At 28.9% G+C, this 19,375-nt stretch overlaps 3 protein-coding genes across 3 annotated transcripts; 2 read left to right on the top strand and 1 right to left on the bottom strand.

Moving 5' to 3' along the window:
* Nucleotides 1-1,691: 1,691 nt before the first annotated feature.
* LOC101213736 (transcription factor BEE 3) lies at nucleotides 1,692-3,438 on the bottom strand. Its single transcript, XM_004137428.3, has 6 exons — nucleotides 2,978-3,438; nucleotides 2,755-2,877; nucleotides 2,591-2,656; nucleotides 2,425-2,493; nucleotides 2,267-2,344; nucleotides 1,692-2,030 (listed from the first exon to the last, which is right to left on the bottom strand). Exons 1-6 carry the CDS (start codon nucleotides 3,359-3,361, stop codon nucleotides 1,914-1,916), a joined length of 837 nt encoding a protein of 278 aa, XP_004137476.1. The 5' UTR covers nucleotides 3,362-3,438; the 3' UTR covers nucleotides 1,692-1,913.
* An 8,056-nt stretch (nucleotides 3,439-11,494) lies between these two features.
* LOC101213982 (transcription factor MYB62) lies at nucleotides 11,495-12,921 on the top strand. Its single transcript, XM_004137429.3, has 3 exons — nucleotides 11,495-11,732; nucleotides 11,834-11,963; nucleotides 12,065-12,921. Exons 1-3 carry the CDS (start codon nucleotides 11,558-11,560, stop codon nucleotides 12,624-12,626), a joined length of 867 nt encoding a protein of 288 aa, XP_004137477.1. The 5' UTR covers nucleotides 11,495-11,557; the 3' UTR covers nucleotides 12,627-12,921.
* A 4,041-nt stretch (nucleotides 12,922-16,962) lies between these two features.
* LOC101214225 (40S ribosomal protein S7) lies at nucleotides 16,963-19,329 on the top strand. The gene is made up of 6 exons (XM_004137430.3): nucleotides 16,963-17,108; nucleotides 17,574-17,658; nucleotides 17,760-17,833; nucleotides 17,928-18,051; nucleotides 18,440-18,622; nucleotides 19,001-19,329. The coding sequence occupies exons 2-6, from the start codon at nucleotides 17,584-17,586 to the stop codon at nucleotides 19,118-19,120; spliced, it is 576 nt and encodes a 191-aa protein (XP_004137478.1). The 5' UTR covers nucleotides 16,963-17,108; nucleotides 17,574-17,583; the 3' UTR covers nucleotides 19,121-19,329.
* The last annotated feature ends 46 nt before the right edge of the window (nucleotides 19,330-19,375 follow it).

Genomic DNA, 19,375 nt, shown 5'->3' on the forward strand with positions numbered 1-19,375 from the left:
TTATTATTATCATTCTCTTATTTAACTTTTAGTGCTTTTTTGTTTTGGCTTGATCATCACATCCAAAACTTTTCCCTAATATCTCTTTTCAAATCAATATATATGAACTTATTTAAACTCATGAATTTTGGTTATATTCAATTTTAAATTACCATTTATAAAGTTGAACTAGAGAGTTTTATGGTATATTTAACATAGTTTAAGGTAGTCAAGATCATGAGTATATATATTTAATAATGTAGTATCAAACAAAATAGTTAGAGATTTATTTGTTTTGAATAGTATTAATCAAGATGTTGAAGGTGGAAAAGTAAACATATAAAATATTATGAATGTCCAAATTGTTCCTTCTAAGGTTAATTGATGGTATTACATTTACATCTTTTCAATCAAAAGGAAGGAAAGAAAAAACATAGAGACCAATAATAAGATATGATGAAAACCCAAATATAATGGTTTTGGTATTATATATATATATATATATATATATATATATATATATATAATTTTTTGGTTTCACCACATGGAGGTTCTCTCTTCAATTATTTTTGATACAATGGATCCATCCATCTCTTTACACAAACAATTAAATTAAAATCATAGAGAAAAAGAAATAAAAAAGAAATAAAATGTAAAATCATTAAAATTGATGGAATTTAATTGGAGGGATGAATGAAAAGATTTTGTATTGGGTGTCGACATGTGGGATCTCAAAGAAAGGGGGGTTTAGCTTTTTGTCCAAACAGGATTTCCACAACCGACTTGTCGTTCGCAATAAAATTTTGGTTCCCTTGTTTTTGGCTTTTAAGTCCCTAATTTTTCTAATGTCTTATTCTTCATTTTCTCACTCCCCAAAAGGAATTTTGTCATTTTCATATTTCCCCCCACACTTTTGGTTTCTTTTGCTATTTCGTCCTTTAATCCTTTGTATTTTTCCCTTTACTTTATTCAACTCTTCCCTTTTTCTTTACTAAATATTATTCCACAACATATATAATCCAACTTCCAACTTGAAAGTTCTTGTTTAGGGTATGCAAAAAAAATTAGAAGTTTATATCTTCTTTTTTTTACCCTAATTCCAAACAACTAAAAGTTGATTAATGTGATGTAGAAATTTTGTCAAATGGTTAATAAGCAAATTTAATGTTTAATTGACGAGAAAAGGTCTTTATAGGAGGTTGAACTCGAGATATCTTGTTTTAATGTCATGTTAAACCACTTTAGTCAACTTAAAAGCTAGGTCGAATAGATTATGACAATTTAATATTATATCACGCGATTACATAGTTAATATCTAATTTTTTGTTTTGAAAATCTATCGAGAAATCTTGTACTAGCCTAAAAAATATATCGAGACTACACGGAAATTTTCAAGTTTTAGATGTTATTCTATGGAGGTAAATTTTAATTTAATTTAATTTATTTTTATTTTTATTTTTTGTAATTATGGAGTTTCCAAAATGAAAAGGGGGACATAAAGTTAATAATGTTAGATAAAAAATAGTTTTCACATAATAAAATAGCATCTTCCAAAAATAGATATATTCATCAACAACCATGTTGTTATATGAACACTCAAGATCTTGTTGAGGTCCAATCAAGTTAGATTATGTTTAATAATGCTTTTTCAAAGATATGGGAATTGAAAATTTAATTAAAGCTCTGTCAATGGCTAATAAAACCCAATAATATTGGATTGAATAATATTAATTAATTATGATATCCATGAAATAATAATTAATTAATTTCTCATTACATGTACGAGAGGGGTTGATTACAAGGATAGATAAATTTATAAGTATGGCTTAAAAATTAAAGTGGGGAACAAATTTTTGGTGATGGAAAAATGAAGAAGAATAATTAATATAGGAACTATTAGCTAATTAATGTTGTTGTTGATCATATTATAGTGATCATATGGTGTTGAATGGCAATGTTGAATATGAACCAAAGCACAAGTCAAAGGGACCAAGTTGAGTTGATGATCCAATCATTGATATTCCTCCATTTCCTTCTCTTATTTCCTTTCCCTGTGATCCATTTAATAATTTCCATTCAAATTCTAAGTATTAACCACAAATCTTATAAACATTCATCATGTTTACTCACATTATTACACATCCAAATCTTATTATAAATGTGTGATAATGATCTAAATTAATGTTTGTCAAAAGTTCGAACAAGGGTATTATCGAAACAAAGAGGGAAAGTTAAGGTTGGTTTTGTAATTTAACATTTGAAAGAAATTTAGTGTATAATAATGTACCTTCAGTTTGTCTTCAGCATCTGAGTCAGAGTTGAAGTCATGATAGGAGCTTGCAGCTGTGAGTTTCATAGAAAGAAACTGTACAAAAACAAGAACAAAAAATCATTATTTGTGTTGTTGTTTTTCAAATTCCCAAATAATGCTTAAAACTTTATTACCTCAACTTGATTCTGCAAAGATTGCACATAATTGATTATCTCATCCAACATCACTGCCATTCCCATTGTCTACACAAACACAATGTAAATTATGTAATTATATGTTTGTTGTCATTTAAGGGTTTTTTTAGAAAAATTTTGCTAAACAACTTCAATTTTCATTTACCTTGTAACATCCAGGAACAATGTCTTGTAAACATCTCAATCTTTCATTGATTTTGCCTCTTCTTATCTGTTTGAGAATAACAGTAATGTTTGTATCTCCATAAATACATTTGTAAAAGAAAAGAAAAGGTCTAAATTTATGTTCTTCAAATCAAAGTTACGTACCCTTTCTGCTACACTATGACTGTCTGTTGCTTGACCTCTTCTAGCTCTAACATGAACAACTTCCCTCGGTTTTTCGCCGTCGTTTGTGTCGCCTTTTTTCGACCGCTTCTCTTTTCCATTGTTCTGCAGACATGAAAATAATACATGGAAGTAAGAACATTTCCATAAGTTTTGTAATTTGAGAATAGAAAAACGAAAAAGGATGAGAGTTTTTTTTGTTTACATTTTTGGTGTTGATCCCATTTTCAGAAACTTGAGGGGTAGAGTTGCCAGAGCTGCTTTCATATGCATCATTATTTTCAAGCTTTCTTTTCTTGCTTCCATGGAGGTCATTTCCAAATAGATTTTTAGGCTCAAAAACAGGAGAAGAAGTGGGAGTTATGATCTGATTGGCTTGATGATGAGAGAAAATCCCTTGGAAATTTTCTCCCCAATTTTCTAGGAATCTAGGAGAAGGAACAGCAGTTTGATTGTTAAAGAAACTTTCACTGAACAAAATTGGAATGTTGTCAAGAAAATTAAGATTTGGGTTTTGGTTGGGATCTATATCCATTAGAGGGAAAGATGATGGTTTTAAGCTTTGAAAGTTCGGAGTGAAGTCAGCCATGGAATGTTTTGAACTAAAACTTTTTTTTTCAAAACCCCAAGTTTGTGTTATTGTGGATAATGAATTTTTTCTCTAAAACTTGTATTTATAGTGTGGAATTTAGTCTATGATTGATCAGTTTCTTAATTATATTCAAATTTTAAGCTTTTATTTATATAAAAAAAGAACATTGAAAATTAAGGGTTTGGTGTTGTTGGCCCTCTAAATTAATGGACCCCTTATAATTTCAGGAGTGCATATCCAATAATGATAAGCTTTTGGCTCTATACACTCTGTGAACATTCCTTTAACTTATCCACAAAAGTCCTGATTTGAGAATAGGAAGTTCTCGACCTCTGATACCAAAATGGTTTCTTTAACACAATCAAAGTGAAATTGAAAAAGGAATCAAAGTGACAAGGTCAAGAAAAAACGACAAGAGATTCAGCCAAAGATAACAGAATAGGCTTAGTGCATGTGTGTCCTCTCACCAAAAGTAATAGCCTACGACGACCAAAGAGGGGTCTAGAGGAAGGAACATATGCCTTACCACGCTCGCCTAGTAAGTTGAATAATTATTTTGAATAATCGACTTTCAAACAAGAAAGTAAGCTCATTCTCACTCTCAAACTCTTAAACTTTTACATACTAATTCACCTTCTAATTTAAATATCAAAGTGTGTAATAATCAAATTATGTGACAAATGTTTAAACCTTTACTTTGTCTATAAAACCTCACTCAATTAAGTTTGAGATGATCAAGTTGTGTGATAATAAACAACTGTACACATATTAAAGAAAGAAATATAATTGACAGGAAAGTGTGTACTATTTTTATAAGGTGAACAATCATTTTCCAAAGTGTATAAATCACTATTTTGCAGTGCACTTTCCTTCACAAAATACTTTGTTTTTGTGCATATATGAAATGAATCTGGCCGACATTGATGATTACTACATTGAACCCATTTTGCATATGTTAATGCATCTTATCTCCTTGTTTTACAACAATATGTTTTCTTGTTACATTATCATCATCATTTGCTTCCCATAGAGTTTGAAACTTTACTTTAAGGTTATATAAAACTAATGTGATTTCATTTAATAAAGTGGGAGAAGTATCAACATCGTCTTCATTCAAAAGTTATAGCTTCCATTCATTGTCATAACAAAGTGTTAATAGCAACTAAAGTACACCATTCTAAACTTATCTATAAGATACATAGTTCTAAAAAAACAAAAAACAAAACTAAACCCTAGACGACCCACCTTATTTAAATTCAATAATGAGACAAAGATAAGAATTGAAAAATCCCATATGGTTGGATGTCAAGTGTGCATCCTCAAGTCCACTCTTTTACCATTCAAAACGAAACAAATATTCTACTTAGTTAACATATTGGAAAAGTAGAAAAAAAAAGAGAGTGAAAAAGTAAATAGATGATTACAAATTTCTTGCTGATTTAACTCTGACTCACAAGTCAACAATCACAAAAATCAGTCTGATCTCTACCCAAAAAATAAAGTAATTATTGGAATTGTACAATATCTTTTAAATTACAATGCAATAATATATTTCTCAATTATGCAGTAATAACTATCTACTATTATTCATTGCCCAATTATCTCTTCCATTTTTATTTTTCTTTTGAAGGATTTTTCATAGCAAGTGGCAAGTTGGGTTGATTTTCTCTCAGGTTTCAAAGGACCATTAGGGTTTGAATTTGACTTCAAATTGTCTTGATTTGATTATCCCTTTAGGGTTAGTGCAATTCATTCTTGGGCCCTAATTTTCTTATGGCCCATTGTTGTTTGTTCTCAGGGAAAATGGCCTTTTTAGCTCACTTGTAATTTGACCTCTAATTTGGTTGAGGAAGGTACAAAATTAGTCTATATTATTATACCATTTCATGTTCAAAAATCCTTTTTCACTCAACTTTTATAAAACAATCGACACTTGTTTTATAAGTGCAAAAGTAGATGGATGTAACCCTCTCATTGTCAATTAATTTTAGAATAAAATCTTATACTATGAAATATAGTATCATAGTCCATAAAATTCAAATGAATACTCAGTTCAATAAAACAAAATTAAGATCCAATCAAGATTAGTGAAAACCCAGAAAGACATCATCTTGACCACATTTATAAGATAGATGAATTAGAACTAGTTATTTGAATCTCTTACTTCTAAGATGAAATGTCATGTCAATTATCGTCGAGCTAAGCTAACGTATCTATAGATAGTTGGGATTGAGTAAAAGTTTGAAATATTATACATTTGGTAGGAGGAGTAGGTTAGTTATAGCTATCATTGCCCACCAGAAATGCCTACCCTTCAAGGCTTAACAGTAAAAGATATATCCCCCAATCAATTAAAGAAACTATATACTTAAACAAGCTGCTAAAGTAAATGGTCAAACATAACATATATACATATATTTATATAAGAGTTGGAAGTCTAAGGCTACAAGGCAAATGGCTAGCTGCTTCTCTAGGGGGGAAAAGTCTACAATTACTACTGTATCTACAAACAAATTGGGAAGAATACTTACATTTTATCCATGTAAGAGGCATTTGATGCTACATTTTTCCATCACTAACAAAACGAAGGAGTAATAAAGTAATATATGATGTAAAACCATAGGTACATTTGGTCAAACACATTAATTTATGAACTGCCAACCAAAAGCCAAAATGCTCCAATGGGATTTTGACCTCATTTATCAGCAACCATTAATTTTCTTTTCGATCTGTTTTTTCTTTCAAAGACTAAACCATATATGATGTTGAAGTTAAATAGTTATCTGTCTTGTTTATTTTATAATTCATGTTGGCCGCCGTTGATCAAGCTCCTAATTTTTTCTTTCTAACTTATGATAATTAATTTCCTCTCTTTAATGTCTTTTTTCTCCTCCATCCTCTTGTCATATAATCCTCAATATTTGATTTAAAGTTTTAACCCTTTTTTTTTTTCACTTATTGTTTCGTATAGTAATGAGTTTCATCTATGAAGCGAGTTCATCCTGGAACATTCTTTTGCTAATGAGAAGAGTTAAAAATTAAATTTGGTATCCATTATGTGTTAACAAAAATTTGGTGCCACTATGTCTTATTTCTCTTCCACTTTTATTAGAGTGATTTGGGTGTTGAAGGTAAGTTTCCCTAAATCTAAAGGGCTAGCTCGAGTCTCTATCAATCCGGATGAATTTTTAATTTATATTAGTATAAAGCAAAGTCGTACTAGGCCTCCATGCAATAAGTTATCCTCTTGAATCTTTCTACATGCAATTTTTTTAACGTTGTTTTTCAATTTTTCTTCTTTTTCTCGTATACTATTAACTCAAGACAACATGTTTAGATGTAAACTAGAAGATAATAAAATAGTAATTTTGATGTAATTGATTTTAATATACTGAATAAAATTTTGGTTTTAATTAGTTATATGCTTCGTTTTAAAAATTTGAAGTTATATATTTATTGACTATGAGAGCTTTAAAAGAAGTGTAAGCTTTAACCTTTTAATTATTACTGTCTTACAGATTTTAATTTTCTGTATAATTAATTTTCAAGTTTCAAGTAAATTTTAATTATTAAATTAAACATAAATTCAATTTCTTATAATCACTGTATAAATCAAATAAATTTTAATTTAAAAATTGTTGTAAGTAAATAAAGTATTTGACTTGAAATTAACTAAAAGTTTGGAGATCTTTTAGATAGTGTTAAAGTTCAATGTTCTATAAGACATAAAATTAAAAGTTGATCGTTCATGATAAATAATTGCACACGATAAAGCACTATGTCAAAACTAAACAACAAAATAAATCTTATGTCTATGGACCACTAAGAAATTCAGAAGAGTCACTCACATGGCCACGTCAAAGTATTTCGAACATATAATATGATGATATGATGGTCACAAGACTCGTCTTTCTATTGAGAGAAAACACAAACATATTAGAAATTTCAACATATCAATGTCGTGTCTTTTCAAATTAGCTTCAAACTAACAATGAAAAGTAATATAAATAAATATTTACAGAAAAATACATAGACTTCATTTATTTTTAAAGTTCTAACAACTACAAAATGGGGAGGATTATTATTGTACGCCATTAACATTTGGAATGGTAACTAATGGTAGATTGATTAACATCTTGAAACGTACATAAACAATAGAGTCATCGAAATGCAAGATAACATATTCAAAATATTTCAATAAATGCATGTCTCTTAATTGTTAAGCTATTCTCTTAGCTATTAAGATTTAAATACATTTGAAAATACATGGTCCCAAGATGACGAAGAAGTTTATCAAATCAATAGCGTATGATAGTTTAGACTTTTCAATTTAACAAAGACGTAACAGTAGCATATGTCAATTTCAAGAAATCTAATTGAATAGCCCAAATCTCAAATTGATGGGATTCAAGAACAAAACATACACAAGGGGAAAGGAATTTGAGTTTGCCATTTGAAAAGAGATGTTTACACACAAAGTTGATGAAAGGGAATAATAATAATAGTAATATATATATATATAGAATGAATGTATATGAAAATATGGGATAATGTAAAGGACTAAAGGGAGAGTGCCAACTTTTTCCCATTTACTAACTTTTTTACAACTGGGAAAATGTTGGAAGTCAAACTTAGCTGCAATATGACTTTTCCAATAAGCACTTCTTTTTTCTTGCTTAGGGATCGATCAAAAGAGAAGTTGCAGCCCACAAAATTAAAAAGGAAAGATTTGAAAAATGTGTTTTATAATGATGTGTTGTGAGATTCCATGGAAGCTGCAAATGCCGCCACCCCACAAGCAAACATGAACTTAAACAGTTTGATTTAATCAAAGTGAAATTATCTTTTTCTCGATTGGATTTATATTTGGTTTTAGTTCTCAAGTTGTTTATATATATATATATTTAAGTTTATGAGTTTTTTATTTGGTTAATGTAATTGTGTTAAATTTATCATTAAATATTTGTTTTCACTTTTAATTCTATTAATTATTTTTAAATAATTAGAAAGTGAAGATTTAAATTTGAATTTAATAATGATGAAAAGGAGTGAAACTTAATTATTATCATTTTTAATTCGTTTAAATCAATTATCAGATATTTCACACTAAAAACGAAAAATGAGTGTTTATAAAAAGCAAAATAAAAGTAAATTGAATTTATCTATTATAATTAATTGCATTATGTAATTAAGGACTAAAACTAAATTGGTTTTATTAGAAACATTCTTACAAATAGTAAAATAAATTAAAATATTTAGAAACGGTAGACAAATTTTAGATTCTATCCGATAGTCTTCTATTACTCTTTTTAAAAGAATTTCTTTCTATTATGATACATTGAATTAAGTGAAATGTAAATTGAATTAGTTGACTACAATTATAATTAGGTAGAGAAAATATATCAAAATCATAAATATGATGTGAAAGGTAAAAAACAATGAATTCAAACAAAGTATTGCCCAAATTTTAAAAGAAAATTGTTGAAAATATAAGAAAACTTATACTAACAACTCGGAACATTTTTCTTAAACATTAATTATAGATTTAGTTTTTTTTTTTAAAAAAATAAATTTGGTTGAAAATATAAATAATAAAAAACATATTAAAATGTAAAATGTGTTTGAAAATAAGTAAATAGAAAAATTCAAAAATAACAAATTTGATAAAATATTTACAAGCTATAACAAATTTTATGATTGTGATTGATATGTTGTTGTGATAAAAACTGTCATTGATAGAATCTAAAATTTTACTATAGTTTTATAAATATTTTTATTTATTTTACTATTTTTAAAAATGGTTTAAAACATAAATACAAAATTCATTTTAGACTTAAAAAAAAGTACATTTTCTTCTAAAAATAACAACAAAAAATAGGGATAGCGTCACCGACATGAACTCTACCATTGTATTACTTTTTTTTCAAAATAATTTTTCCTTTTTTTTTTTCTTTCAAAACTATGTTATTTTTCCAATTACTAAAAAATGTAAGATGAAGCTAAAAGGGGTATTTTTCTCCTTAATTTAAACAAGCATATCTTGGTCAGTCAAGCACGTTTCATAGGCATGAGAAAATGGAGTGTGTGGAAAATTTTGAAGAAACTTAAAGCAAATGACAACCCATCATTTTTATTTTTTTAAAGAAATCATAGTTTTGATTTCATTTTCAAATTGGACTGTGACATGACATTCTTCTTCTTCTTCTTCTTCTTCTTCTTTCTTGTTTTGGTCTTTTTTTGGGAATCAGTCCAATATGTCATACTTTTTAGTACTTTAATGCAATTTCTCAACTATCAAACTCTCTCTTTCTTTTTCTCTTTATCTCTTTCTCTCTTTCTCACATGTTTGCTTTTTCTTACTTACAACTTCCTATAATGATTAATCAAATGTCATTTCTCTTTCACTTTCTTGATGGATTGCATGTTTTACCTTTCTTTAAAATTAATAAATTAACTTAGGGATTGGTAGTTTTTAAATCTCTTCCTTACTTGAATTTTTATTTTCATTTCAAAACTTATATAAAAACTATAATATCTCTTCCACTTTCGTGTCTAATGGTTTAGTTCTTGTACTTAATCTCATTGGAATTAGTAGTAAGATTTAATGAGTTCTTTTTTTCATAAATAAATCGGTAAACTAGTTGAGACTTTTTCTTACAAAATATTATAAAGTCTACGTCTCACATCTAATTTTGATAGTTTTCTTTTTTTCTTACGTCAAAGACTAAATTGTTACCAAATAAAAAAAAAATGTAATTATTAGGAGAAATTGACAAAAGTAGCACACCTTTGATTTTAGTTTTCAGAGATAGCATATTTTTAAAAACTCCTAAAACTGTTTTCATCAGTGTTAAAAAAAAAATTAAATAAGATTTGAAAATATTTATAAAAAAATGTAGAACTTCGGCCTAATTGTATAGTGAGATGCACTGAAAAAACTCGAAACAATCGATAAGTTGAAATTTTTTAATATTTTAGAAAATCTCGATGGTGACAGAGAAAAACAGTTTTACGAGTATTAAAAAGTTTGCTACTTTTAAAATTAAAATTTAAAAGTGTGCTATTTTTATTAATTTTCTGATTAGTAGTTATATTAAGGAAGAATGGACTAAGTAAATTTAGACCTTAATAACCGTTGCTAAATATATAAGACATTTTCTCCGTGAAAATTCATTGTGGAGTTTCCTTCCCAAATCCCAAAGCCCAAAGCCATTTCTTTTGAAAAGTAAAATATGGATTAATGTTGTAGTTTTCATTTTTCTTTTATTATTTTTATCTTCACCTTTGAAAAAAAAGATGTTGAATGGATTCCTAATGGCATTGGAATATCCAACTTCTAGAAAAAGGAATATAATAAACAAAGAATTGTAAATAAATAAATAAAATATGTTGGATATTATGATCATTATGAACATGGCATCAATGTTGATGTCACATATAACATCACTCATACAATACTCATCATCATAGTATAATAGGGAATAAGTCCCTTAACCTTAAAACATACATGGAACTTTGATGTAAATATATATAAAATAAGAATCAAATTAATATAACAAAATCAAAACATTGAAAACAAATCTAGTTTAAAAATTAATATGTAATACTATTTAAAATAATAGTGTAACGTTTTAAAATATAAATATAATATTAGAATTGAAATATAGTCTCAAATGAGTTAATATAAAAAAAAAATAATGAAAAGTAATGAATTTGATAAAATTTTGACATAGACTTCAAATATTTTAATTTATTTTACTATTTTTGAAAATATATTAAAAAGAAGATTATGAGCATGTATAGATTAAGAATATCGTCTTCTTCATTGATATATTTTATTTTTTTTCTTTGAGAACATCTTCGTAAATATTTAATACATTATTTTCATAAAACCAAAAGTTGATTCATGCATTATGAATGCATACACCATTTTTTAAGTATAGTAAAACGAATCAAAATATAACGAATTATGGTAGGTCCGGGCTATTTGTTACACTTCCTTTGTTTAACTAATCAGATTTGGATGGGTTGGTAAGAAGCACGCCTAAGTGTGAACTATGAACAGTCCCCATCACGTAGTTAGCTTGAAGAATACGTACATATATATATATATATGATTATTGGCACGTTTGTTTGCATCGTTTATTCATTTCATAACCGGCCGATTGGGTATTGATTTATCAATGATTGTAAATGTCTAGTTCATCTCCAAAAAGCTTCAGCAGCTGCAGTGAAATTGAAGATGACAATAGCAGCAATGGCAATGAACTCCGCAGAGGCCCATGGACTCTTGAAGAAGACAATCTTCTTATCCATTCCATTTCTACTCACGGCGAAGGCCGTTGGAATCTCCTCGCCAAACGCTCTGGTACTAAATTTTGTCTTTTCGTTTACACACAAATTCAACAACAACAACAAAAAAAAAACTTCAAGATTATTATTCTTACGATCAATACACCATTATTTCAGGATTACGAAGAACAGGGAAGAGCTGCAGATTGAGATGGCTTAATTACCTTAAACCAGATGTCAAGAGAGGAAATTTGTCTGCTCAAGAACAACTCTTGATTCTTGATCTCCATTCTAAATGGGGCAACAGGTAATTTGATTTTCTTTTATCATGATATTTGATGTGAGTTTTGCTCTGTTATTGCTCTGTTTTGATTTAATTTGTGGGGGTTTTTTCTGGGTGGGATTAAGGTGGTCAAAGATTGCGCAGCATTTACCGGGAAGAACAGACAACGAAATTAAGAATTATTGGAGAACGAGAGTTCAAAAACAAGCGAGACATCTTAATATCGATACGAACAGTGAGGCATTTCAGCAGATCATTCGATCCTATTGGATGCCAAGATTACTTCAAAAAATCAACCAATCCCCGCCGTCGGAATTGCCGATTACTTCTCCACCGGAGATGGCATCCCAGACTTCGTTTGGTTTTGAGGCTCCGACGACAGCGGTGACGCAACCACCGGCGATGACGCCTCTGCAAATCGGTGGAGATTTGATGGGAAGTTCGTGTACTTCTTCACAAATAACCCAAATTTCTTCCTACCAGAATTACGAGAATTACGCCCCGTTTGTGAAAGATTATTGTCACGACGGTGGCCATGGCGGAGGAGAGATGCTGAACTGGACGACGACTGCGGTGGCTGGAGACTCCGGTTATCCGGTTTCTCATTGCCACGTGGCAGAAAATAATTGGATGGACGGCGATTTTACCGGTTATATGTCCAACGTGGATGAATTATGGCAATTTTAATTAGGAAGAAATTAAATTTAAACAAAATAACAAAAAATCTGGGTTCTTAATTTTTTTTGTCTTTAGATAACCCAGAAAAAAAGTTCTTAATTGATTCATAATTTTCAATTCGTTTGGTACTTCTCTCCAAATTAGAAAGAAAGAAAGAAAAAAATCACTCCCCAAATTGTAGAATATTTAAATATTTAATATAGTTGTATTTAACAATAGTAATGTTTGATAAAACATTTTGTAAATTACGATCGAGTTTAGTTTTTTAATTAATGCATTAAGCTAAGTGTGGTTATTCGTTCCATTTACTTTTGTACCTTTTACTTTTGATAAATCACATTTACTAATCTTCAAATCATACACTAATTTTTAACATAAGTATGTTTAATTCTTGTCTTTTTGTTACAACATGGAGTGTGACTGTGAGTAAGAGTGAGGCCAAATTATCTAATTATATTATGTTAATCTGCCCTATATCATATTTTCATATTAATATTCATATGTGACAATAGTAAAGTGGTTTATTTATTTATTTATTTGTTTTAAAGATATTCTTAATTAACTTTAAAAATATCTTAGGATATTTTACTCTTTGTTGGGTTTAATTTAGGGAATATAGAAGAGGTGCAATTGGTTGGTGGATGTAGTGGAAGACTTTAGAGGATGAGTCTTGGAATTAGAATTGTTAACTTTGAAAAGTAGCTTTCAACATGGAATTAGAAACTTAGAGGATTCAAATTTCAAGCACACACATAAAACAAATTAAACAACGTTAAGTGAATGATTTTTTTTCTCTAAAAGAAAACTTATTGGTATTATGTTTATTTCGTGGATAGGAAAGAAAGATGATTGGACTGTCTCTCTCTCTTTTGAATTTTCAAACCATCTAGATTCGTACATCCCTTTGGATTGGTGGCCAAGTTAATTTCCTCTTTTATAACGGTTTGAAAAACGTATATGTTTTGTTGTTAGGTTGTATTTGTTATCTTCGTTTTAAAATAATAAACTATTAGTATTTTACGATATCGTTTAGTATAATATAATAGGAGCATGAACAAACTTAAGAAACGAGTAAACGTTATTGAAGTTCGTGTTTATTAAGTACTCTCGTGTTTCTCTCATAATCTACTTTTTCATATTTATTGAGTAGCTTAATCTTACAACTCTCTATGCGTGGATAAAATTATCAACTCCAGTTTATTTACTTTATAACCATTAATTCCACCTAGTAAACCAAATTATGATTTAAAAATATTACAAGTTTACAACTTAGATTTCAGTTTTGTTTTAATTTGAGCCTTAGATTTCGAGGTTTACATTTTTTTGTCTTTATTAAAAAAATTAACGTGAATTGAGTTTCACTCCTTTTTATTACTATTCAAATTATTTTTAAATTTTATTTCGTGGTAGTTTCTGATTGTTTAATAGACACTCACGTCAAAGACAAAGAAATAGCATGTAGTAAAAATGACCGAGGTTAAAAGTATAAAATAACGTTTGATTATAATATATAGATATAGTTCATTTGTCGATCTAAAATAAAGTCAATTAGCTAATTATTATAATTGATTAAAGAGTTAAATCAATCAAATTTACCTAATGCATCATTAATGTAGTTATATAACTATTTGTTTTAATTTAATTTAATTTAATTTGACTTTAAAGAAGCATTCAATTTAGAAAATGAATTTAAAAAATGAGAAGATGTGAATCATATGATATAATTAATTAGCATATAGTGATCACTTTTCTTCTCATCTTTTTCCTTTTTGTAATGTTTGATTTAATAGACATAGATGTGATTAGGCAGCAATGAAGTTTCTTTGACATTTATAATATATTGTTTTCTTATATCTCATCAACTTAGCCTAGCAGTCCAAAATTATATTAATCACATAGAAAAATAAAAGAAAATAAGTTTGATGTTTGGTTGGTGGTATGTTATGACTAATTCCAATCCTATGGAGAAAAATAAAAACATTTCCAATTTGATATGATATTTCTTTGTACTATGCATTTTTTTTATTTATATGTTATTTATTTGTCATTTTTTATACCTTTCAAAATTTTAAAAATTAAGTTTATTTTCTTTCTACGTGAATTTTCATTTTTATTAAATACAATTATTTAATTGTTAACTGGTCTACTTTTTGAAATGAGATAGTTGCAAATTTAGCAATTATATTCAAAATAATTAAATATATAACAATATTTTTAAAAAATTATAAATATAGCAAAAATTGTCAAATTCCATCCATAATAGAAGTCTCTCATCGATAGACCATGCTGTAAATATTAATTTATCACGAGTCTATCAGTGATAGTTTTGCTATATTTACAATTTTTAAAATATTGGTATATTCTTAAAATGACACTTTATTATAATTACACAATTTTAAAAATATATAGATAAAAAAATTAAAAGGGCTATCAAAATGGACGTTGGTTTTTAAAATTTAACCTAAATTTGTAAACTATTGACAAAATGCAGGTAACGAACAAATAAAGTGAGAAATGAAAGGAATCTTTATAAGTTTAATTTCAAAAAATAAAATAGTTATCGAATAGAGCCTAAATAAATAAATTGTTTTCGTTTCTATTACAAGCAAAATCTTGAGAGAAAGCAATAATAAATTTAATCATTAACATTATTTTTTTAAAAAAAATCAATGGTTATTAAATGGGTTAGAAAATAAAAAAAATACATATCTAAGAGGATAGAGTTATGAAAAATGTGACTATTATTGTCACTTTTAATAATTAGTGTGTAGCTATGTTAAAAGATAATGTAATAAAGTGATGAGTGATTTGGGTTTCTAGTCCAAGTATGAACAAACTTATAATAACTAATGATTAAATGTCTCATACAATTGGGTTTTTAACTTTATGTGTTTAATTTAAAAATAAAAGTATGTGACCCTTTTTGTTATTTTTAATAATTTATCACGTGGATGCGTGGAGTGACCAAACTCCCCATCTCTCTCTCAAATTTAGTCCATTAAGTCTAATGTACAAATTAGAGAGCAACGTGTCCTTATTAGCCCGTACAAACCCACAATTTAAATTACTATTACTTACGAAAATCGTAATTCACCGCCACCATTTTATCAATAATAATTAAGGTTGCATCAATATTTTAAAATAATTGTAAACAAATTAAAACGGTAGCTGATAGACTTGTATTGTTGATATATTTGTATAATCTACCAATGATAGATCGATATTTGTAATATGGTCTATCAGTGATAGATTTCTATCATGAATATAATTTGACAAATTTTATAAAATTGTTGCTATATACTTAATTATTTTGAATCTAATTGTTAAATTTGCAATTATTTCGAATAATCAGTCATAATTTTAAAAATAATAATTAAGTATACAACAACAATTTAAAAAAATTATAAATATAACACGTTTTTTTAATGAAAATTTGTAATAAATTTTATCTTTTAGGAATTTTTTTATCATAATTTTTAAAGAGTCTCTAACTTTATCTTCTTATTTTTTAATATGTTATTGATATTTATCGATAAACTATACTTTACTATCACCAACATTATAACTTCTATGTATATTAACTCCAAGATTGTTAATTACACTTTGTGGGCCAAAAAGCCCCGTTTTCCCCTTGTTTCAACGGAATGGATTAAAAGAAGGAGAAAATATATAGGGTAATTATAATCGATAATAATTTTATAAATAATAATTAAGTATATAATAACATTTTTTAAAAGAAATTACAAATATAGCAAAAGTCTATTAGTGATAGACTATGATAGTTTATCAATGATAGACTTCTATTGCCGATAGACTCTTATGGTTTATCAATAATAGATCGATATTTGTATTATGCATAGTCTATGAATGACAGACTCTCATCATTGATAGATTTTGCTATATTTATAGTTTTAAAAAAATATTGTCATATATTTAGTTATTTTGAATCTAATTATTATATTTGCAACTATTTTAAAAATATAATATAACAGATAGCAAATTTATGGATAATATTTAAGTGTATAAATTTTTTTAAAAATAAGTTGCAAGAAAAGCCTATAAGTAAATAGGCTTCTGTCTTGTAGACTAATATTTACAATGGATAAAATGATACACATTTGTTACTAATAGATTCCAACTAATTTTATTATCATGGCAAGACCGCTTGAATTTAGGGCAAGTCGGGCCTTTTATGGGCTTTCCATAATGATACCCATGGCAAAGACCAACTAAGTCCGTCTGGAACAACTTTCAATGTAAAGCCCAATGTGCACTTTAACTGGGCTTATTTGGGTAAATTAAGCCCAATATTTCTCATTAGAGCCCAATCCATAGACATTTATTTTCATCCGTCCAATAGTTAAAAGTAATCACAGCCGTTGCTTTCGTAGTTTTATAAACACCCCTCCTCCGCGAAACCCTAGTCTCCATCGGCTTAAAATCGGATTATCATCCACTGAGTGGCCGATCGTTGCCTTCCAGCGCCGTCGAGTATGGTCCTTTAACTGCTCTATTTCGCCATTTTCCCTTTGCTATTAGTCTTCAGTGCTCTGTTCTCACATCATTCTTTAGGATTTTTTAAAACTTTTGTATATTCTTCATTTTCCGAATCGTTCCAGGTTTGTGATTGTTTGGTGTAGTTAGCCTGCTAGACGAAGGAGATGGTTAATCTATTACTGATCGACTTCGGCATTGTTATTTAACTTTATTCGTTTGATTGAGTCCTTGAATTTATTTATAGACAGTGAGTTGTTAAAGACTTAGATTAAGAAATTCCTCACAAATGCCTGAACAGGATATGTGTGTTTTGCTTTCGTAATTCCTTCCTACAATGGATTTCATTAGACGAGTTTGATTAGATACTATGAATTTTCATTTTCACAATGTTTAGCTGCCTCTTATCAATGGTTTATTGGGTTTTTTTTTTCATCTTACGTTGTTGTTTTGATTATCTAGATTTCTCAAGATGTATACGGCCCTGAAAAAGATCCACAAGGATAAGGATGTTGAAGCCTCCGAGTTCGAAGAGACTGTTGCGCAGGTTGTTTTACTAGAAAATATTTATCCTTTTGTTTATTCGACTGTGAAAGATGCTTTACGTTCTTCTTTGTTGGCGCTTCTGATGATTGCATGTATCTGCAGGCACTCTTTGATTTGGAAAACACCAATTCGGAGCTGAAAAGTGACCTTAAGGATTTGTACATTAATTCAGCGCTGTAAGTGTCATTTATTTTCGGTAAATAAACAATCATGATGAAATGGGTATGTTGTTTCATATTATACCAACACGCTTGGCTTTTTTGGTTGCAGTCAAGTTGATGTTTCTGGAAACAGGAAAGCCGTTGTTATCTATGTTCCCTTTAGATTGAGGAAGGCTTTTCGCAAGATTCAGTTGAGGCTTGTTCGTGAGTTGGAAAAGAAGTTCAGCGGGAAGGTAATGGATGGTTTGTTATTGTTTCTGTTCTTCTCTTCTCACTTTCCAAAAACAGTATTCTTTTTAGTTTTTATCAGTAGTTAACTTGCGATCTTATCTAGGTGACGGTTAGATGAACTGTTTTTAGGTTTAGGAGAGATGTTCTACAAAATTGCTTCATTGACTTGATTTGATGTTAAGCTGCAAGGAAACGTTGTATCTTGTTCTACACAATCTCAAGTGATGTAGTACAAATTTCTTAATAGTCAGTTGGCATTTCTATAATTAGAAAGATGCTTTACATTTTCCCCCCCTATGTTTTCTAGTATACAAATTGATGGTTGTGCATACAAGTAGCATCTCTCAGGCTTATTTCTTCTCATGCTAATTTTCTTCATTCCATTTTTAGGATGTGATTCTGGTTGCTAACCGAAGAATCTTGAGACCTCCAAAGAAAGGGTCAGCAGTTCAAAGGCCTCGCACCCGCACTCTTACTTCTGTGCACGAAGCAATGCTAGAAGATATTGTTTTGCCTGCAGAGATTGTGGGGAAACGAACCAGATACAGGGTTGATGGATCAAAAATCATGAAGGTAAATGGATAGTTTAAAAATAACTTTTTCCTCATTTCATTTATGTAGTTAATGAAGTTAGAATGACACCTGTCACATCTATATTTAGAAAAATATATGTTTCTTCATTGATTTCCCGAAGAAATTGTAGCTATTATACCTAGGCACCCACAGTAGAAAAGCCATTGCTCATTATTTTAATTTGGTCTTAAACTGATACTAAACTACATGTTAAAACGAAAGATGGAATATGCTAAAAGAATCTAGAACTGCCCTATCCCGGTTCTTGCTGCCACCTCCAAATGATTTTGCCACGCTTTGTATCAAGGGAATGCATAGTTTGCGACTCATCTTAGCTCAAATGACAAATTGTTAATTTTTGGTTCTTCTGGGATGCAGGTTTTCTTGGACCCAAAGGAGAGGAACAACACTGAATACAAGTTGGAGAGCTTTGCTGCAGTTTACAGGAAGCTTTCTGGAAAAGATGTTGCGTTTGAGTTCCCGATAACCGAGGCCTAATTAATAACCTTTATGCCATGTGATACCGTTTTAGATGCATTTAGTTAAAAGTCATTCAAATTTTTGATGTTGAGAACGTTGAGTGATCGTCTTAGATTCTGTTTTTATATGATTTTTGATTTGCCAAAGCGAATTGTTTTATGAATGTGACGGGTTTTAGTGTGGTAGCAATTTGAATGCCCCTATCTATTCTACTATTGTTATGTTCACAAATTTTGAGTAGCCGTTTCAATTAGCTTTGAATTTGAACGAAAA

Source organism: Cucumis sativus, chromosome 1, assembly GCF_000004075.3.
Source record: "Cucumis sativus cultivar 9930 chromosome 1, Cucumber_9930_V3, whole genome shotgun sequence".
Taxonomy (NCBI): Eukaryota; Viridiplantae; Streptophyta; class Magnoliopsida; order Cucurbitales; family Cucurbitaceae; genus Cucumis; species Cucumis sativus.

What these genes read in the sequence shown, in the direction of transcription:
- LOC101214225 (XM_004137430.3), top strand. Translation starts at nt 17,584, where the DNA reads ATGTATACGGCCCTGAAAAAGATCCACAAGGATAAGGATGTTGAAGCC. An exon ending in TTGTACATTAATTCAGCGCT is followed by an intron (nt 17,834 to 17,927) that starts GTAAGTGTCATT and finishes TTTTGGTTGCAG; the next exon opens with TCAAGTTGATGTTTCTGGAA. An exon ending in AAAAGAAGTTCAGCGGGAAG is followed by an intron (nt 18,052 to 18,439) that starts GTAATGGATGGT and finishes TTCCATTTTTAG; the next exon opens with GATGTGATTCTGGTTGCTAA.
- LOC101213982 (XM_004137429.3), top strand. Translation starts at nt 11,558, where the DNA reads ATGTCTAGTTCATCTCCAAAAAGCTTCAGCAGCTGCAGTGAAATTGAA. An exon ending in TCTCCTCGCCAAACGCTCTG is followed by an intron (nt 11,733 to 11,833) that starts GTACTAAATTTT and finishes CCATTATTTCAG; the next exon opens with GATTACGAAGAACAGGGAAG. An exon ending in CATTCTAAATGGGGCAACAG is followed by an intron (nt 11,964 to 12,064) that starts GTAATTTGATTT and finishes GGTGGGATTAAG; the next exon opens with GTGGTCAAAGATTGCGCAGC.
- LOC101213736 (XM_004137428.3), bottom strand. Translation starts at nt 3,361, where the DNA reads ATGGCTGACTTCACTCCGAACTTTCAAAGCTTAAAACCATCATCTTTC. An exon ending in GTCATAGTGTAGCAGAAAGG is followed by an intron (nt 2,657 to 2,754) that starts GTACGTAACTTT and finishes ATTCTCAAACAG; the next exon opens with ATAAGAAGAGGCAAAATCAA. An exon ending in CTTTGCAGAATCAAGTTGAG is followed by an intron (nt 2,345 to 2,424) that starts GTAATAAAGTTT and finishes GTTTTTGTACAG; the next exon opens with TTTCTTTCTATGAAACTCAC.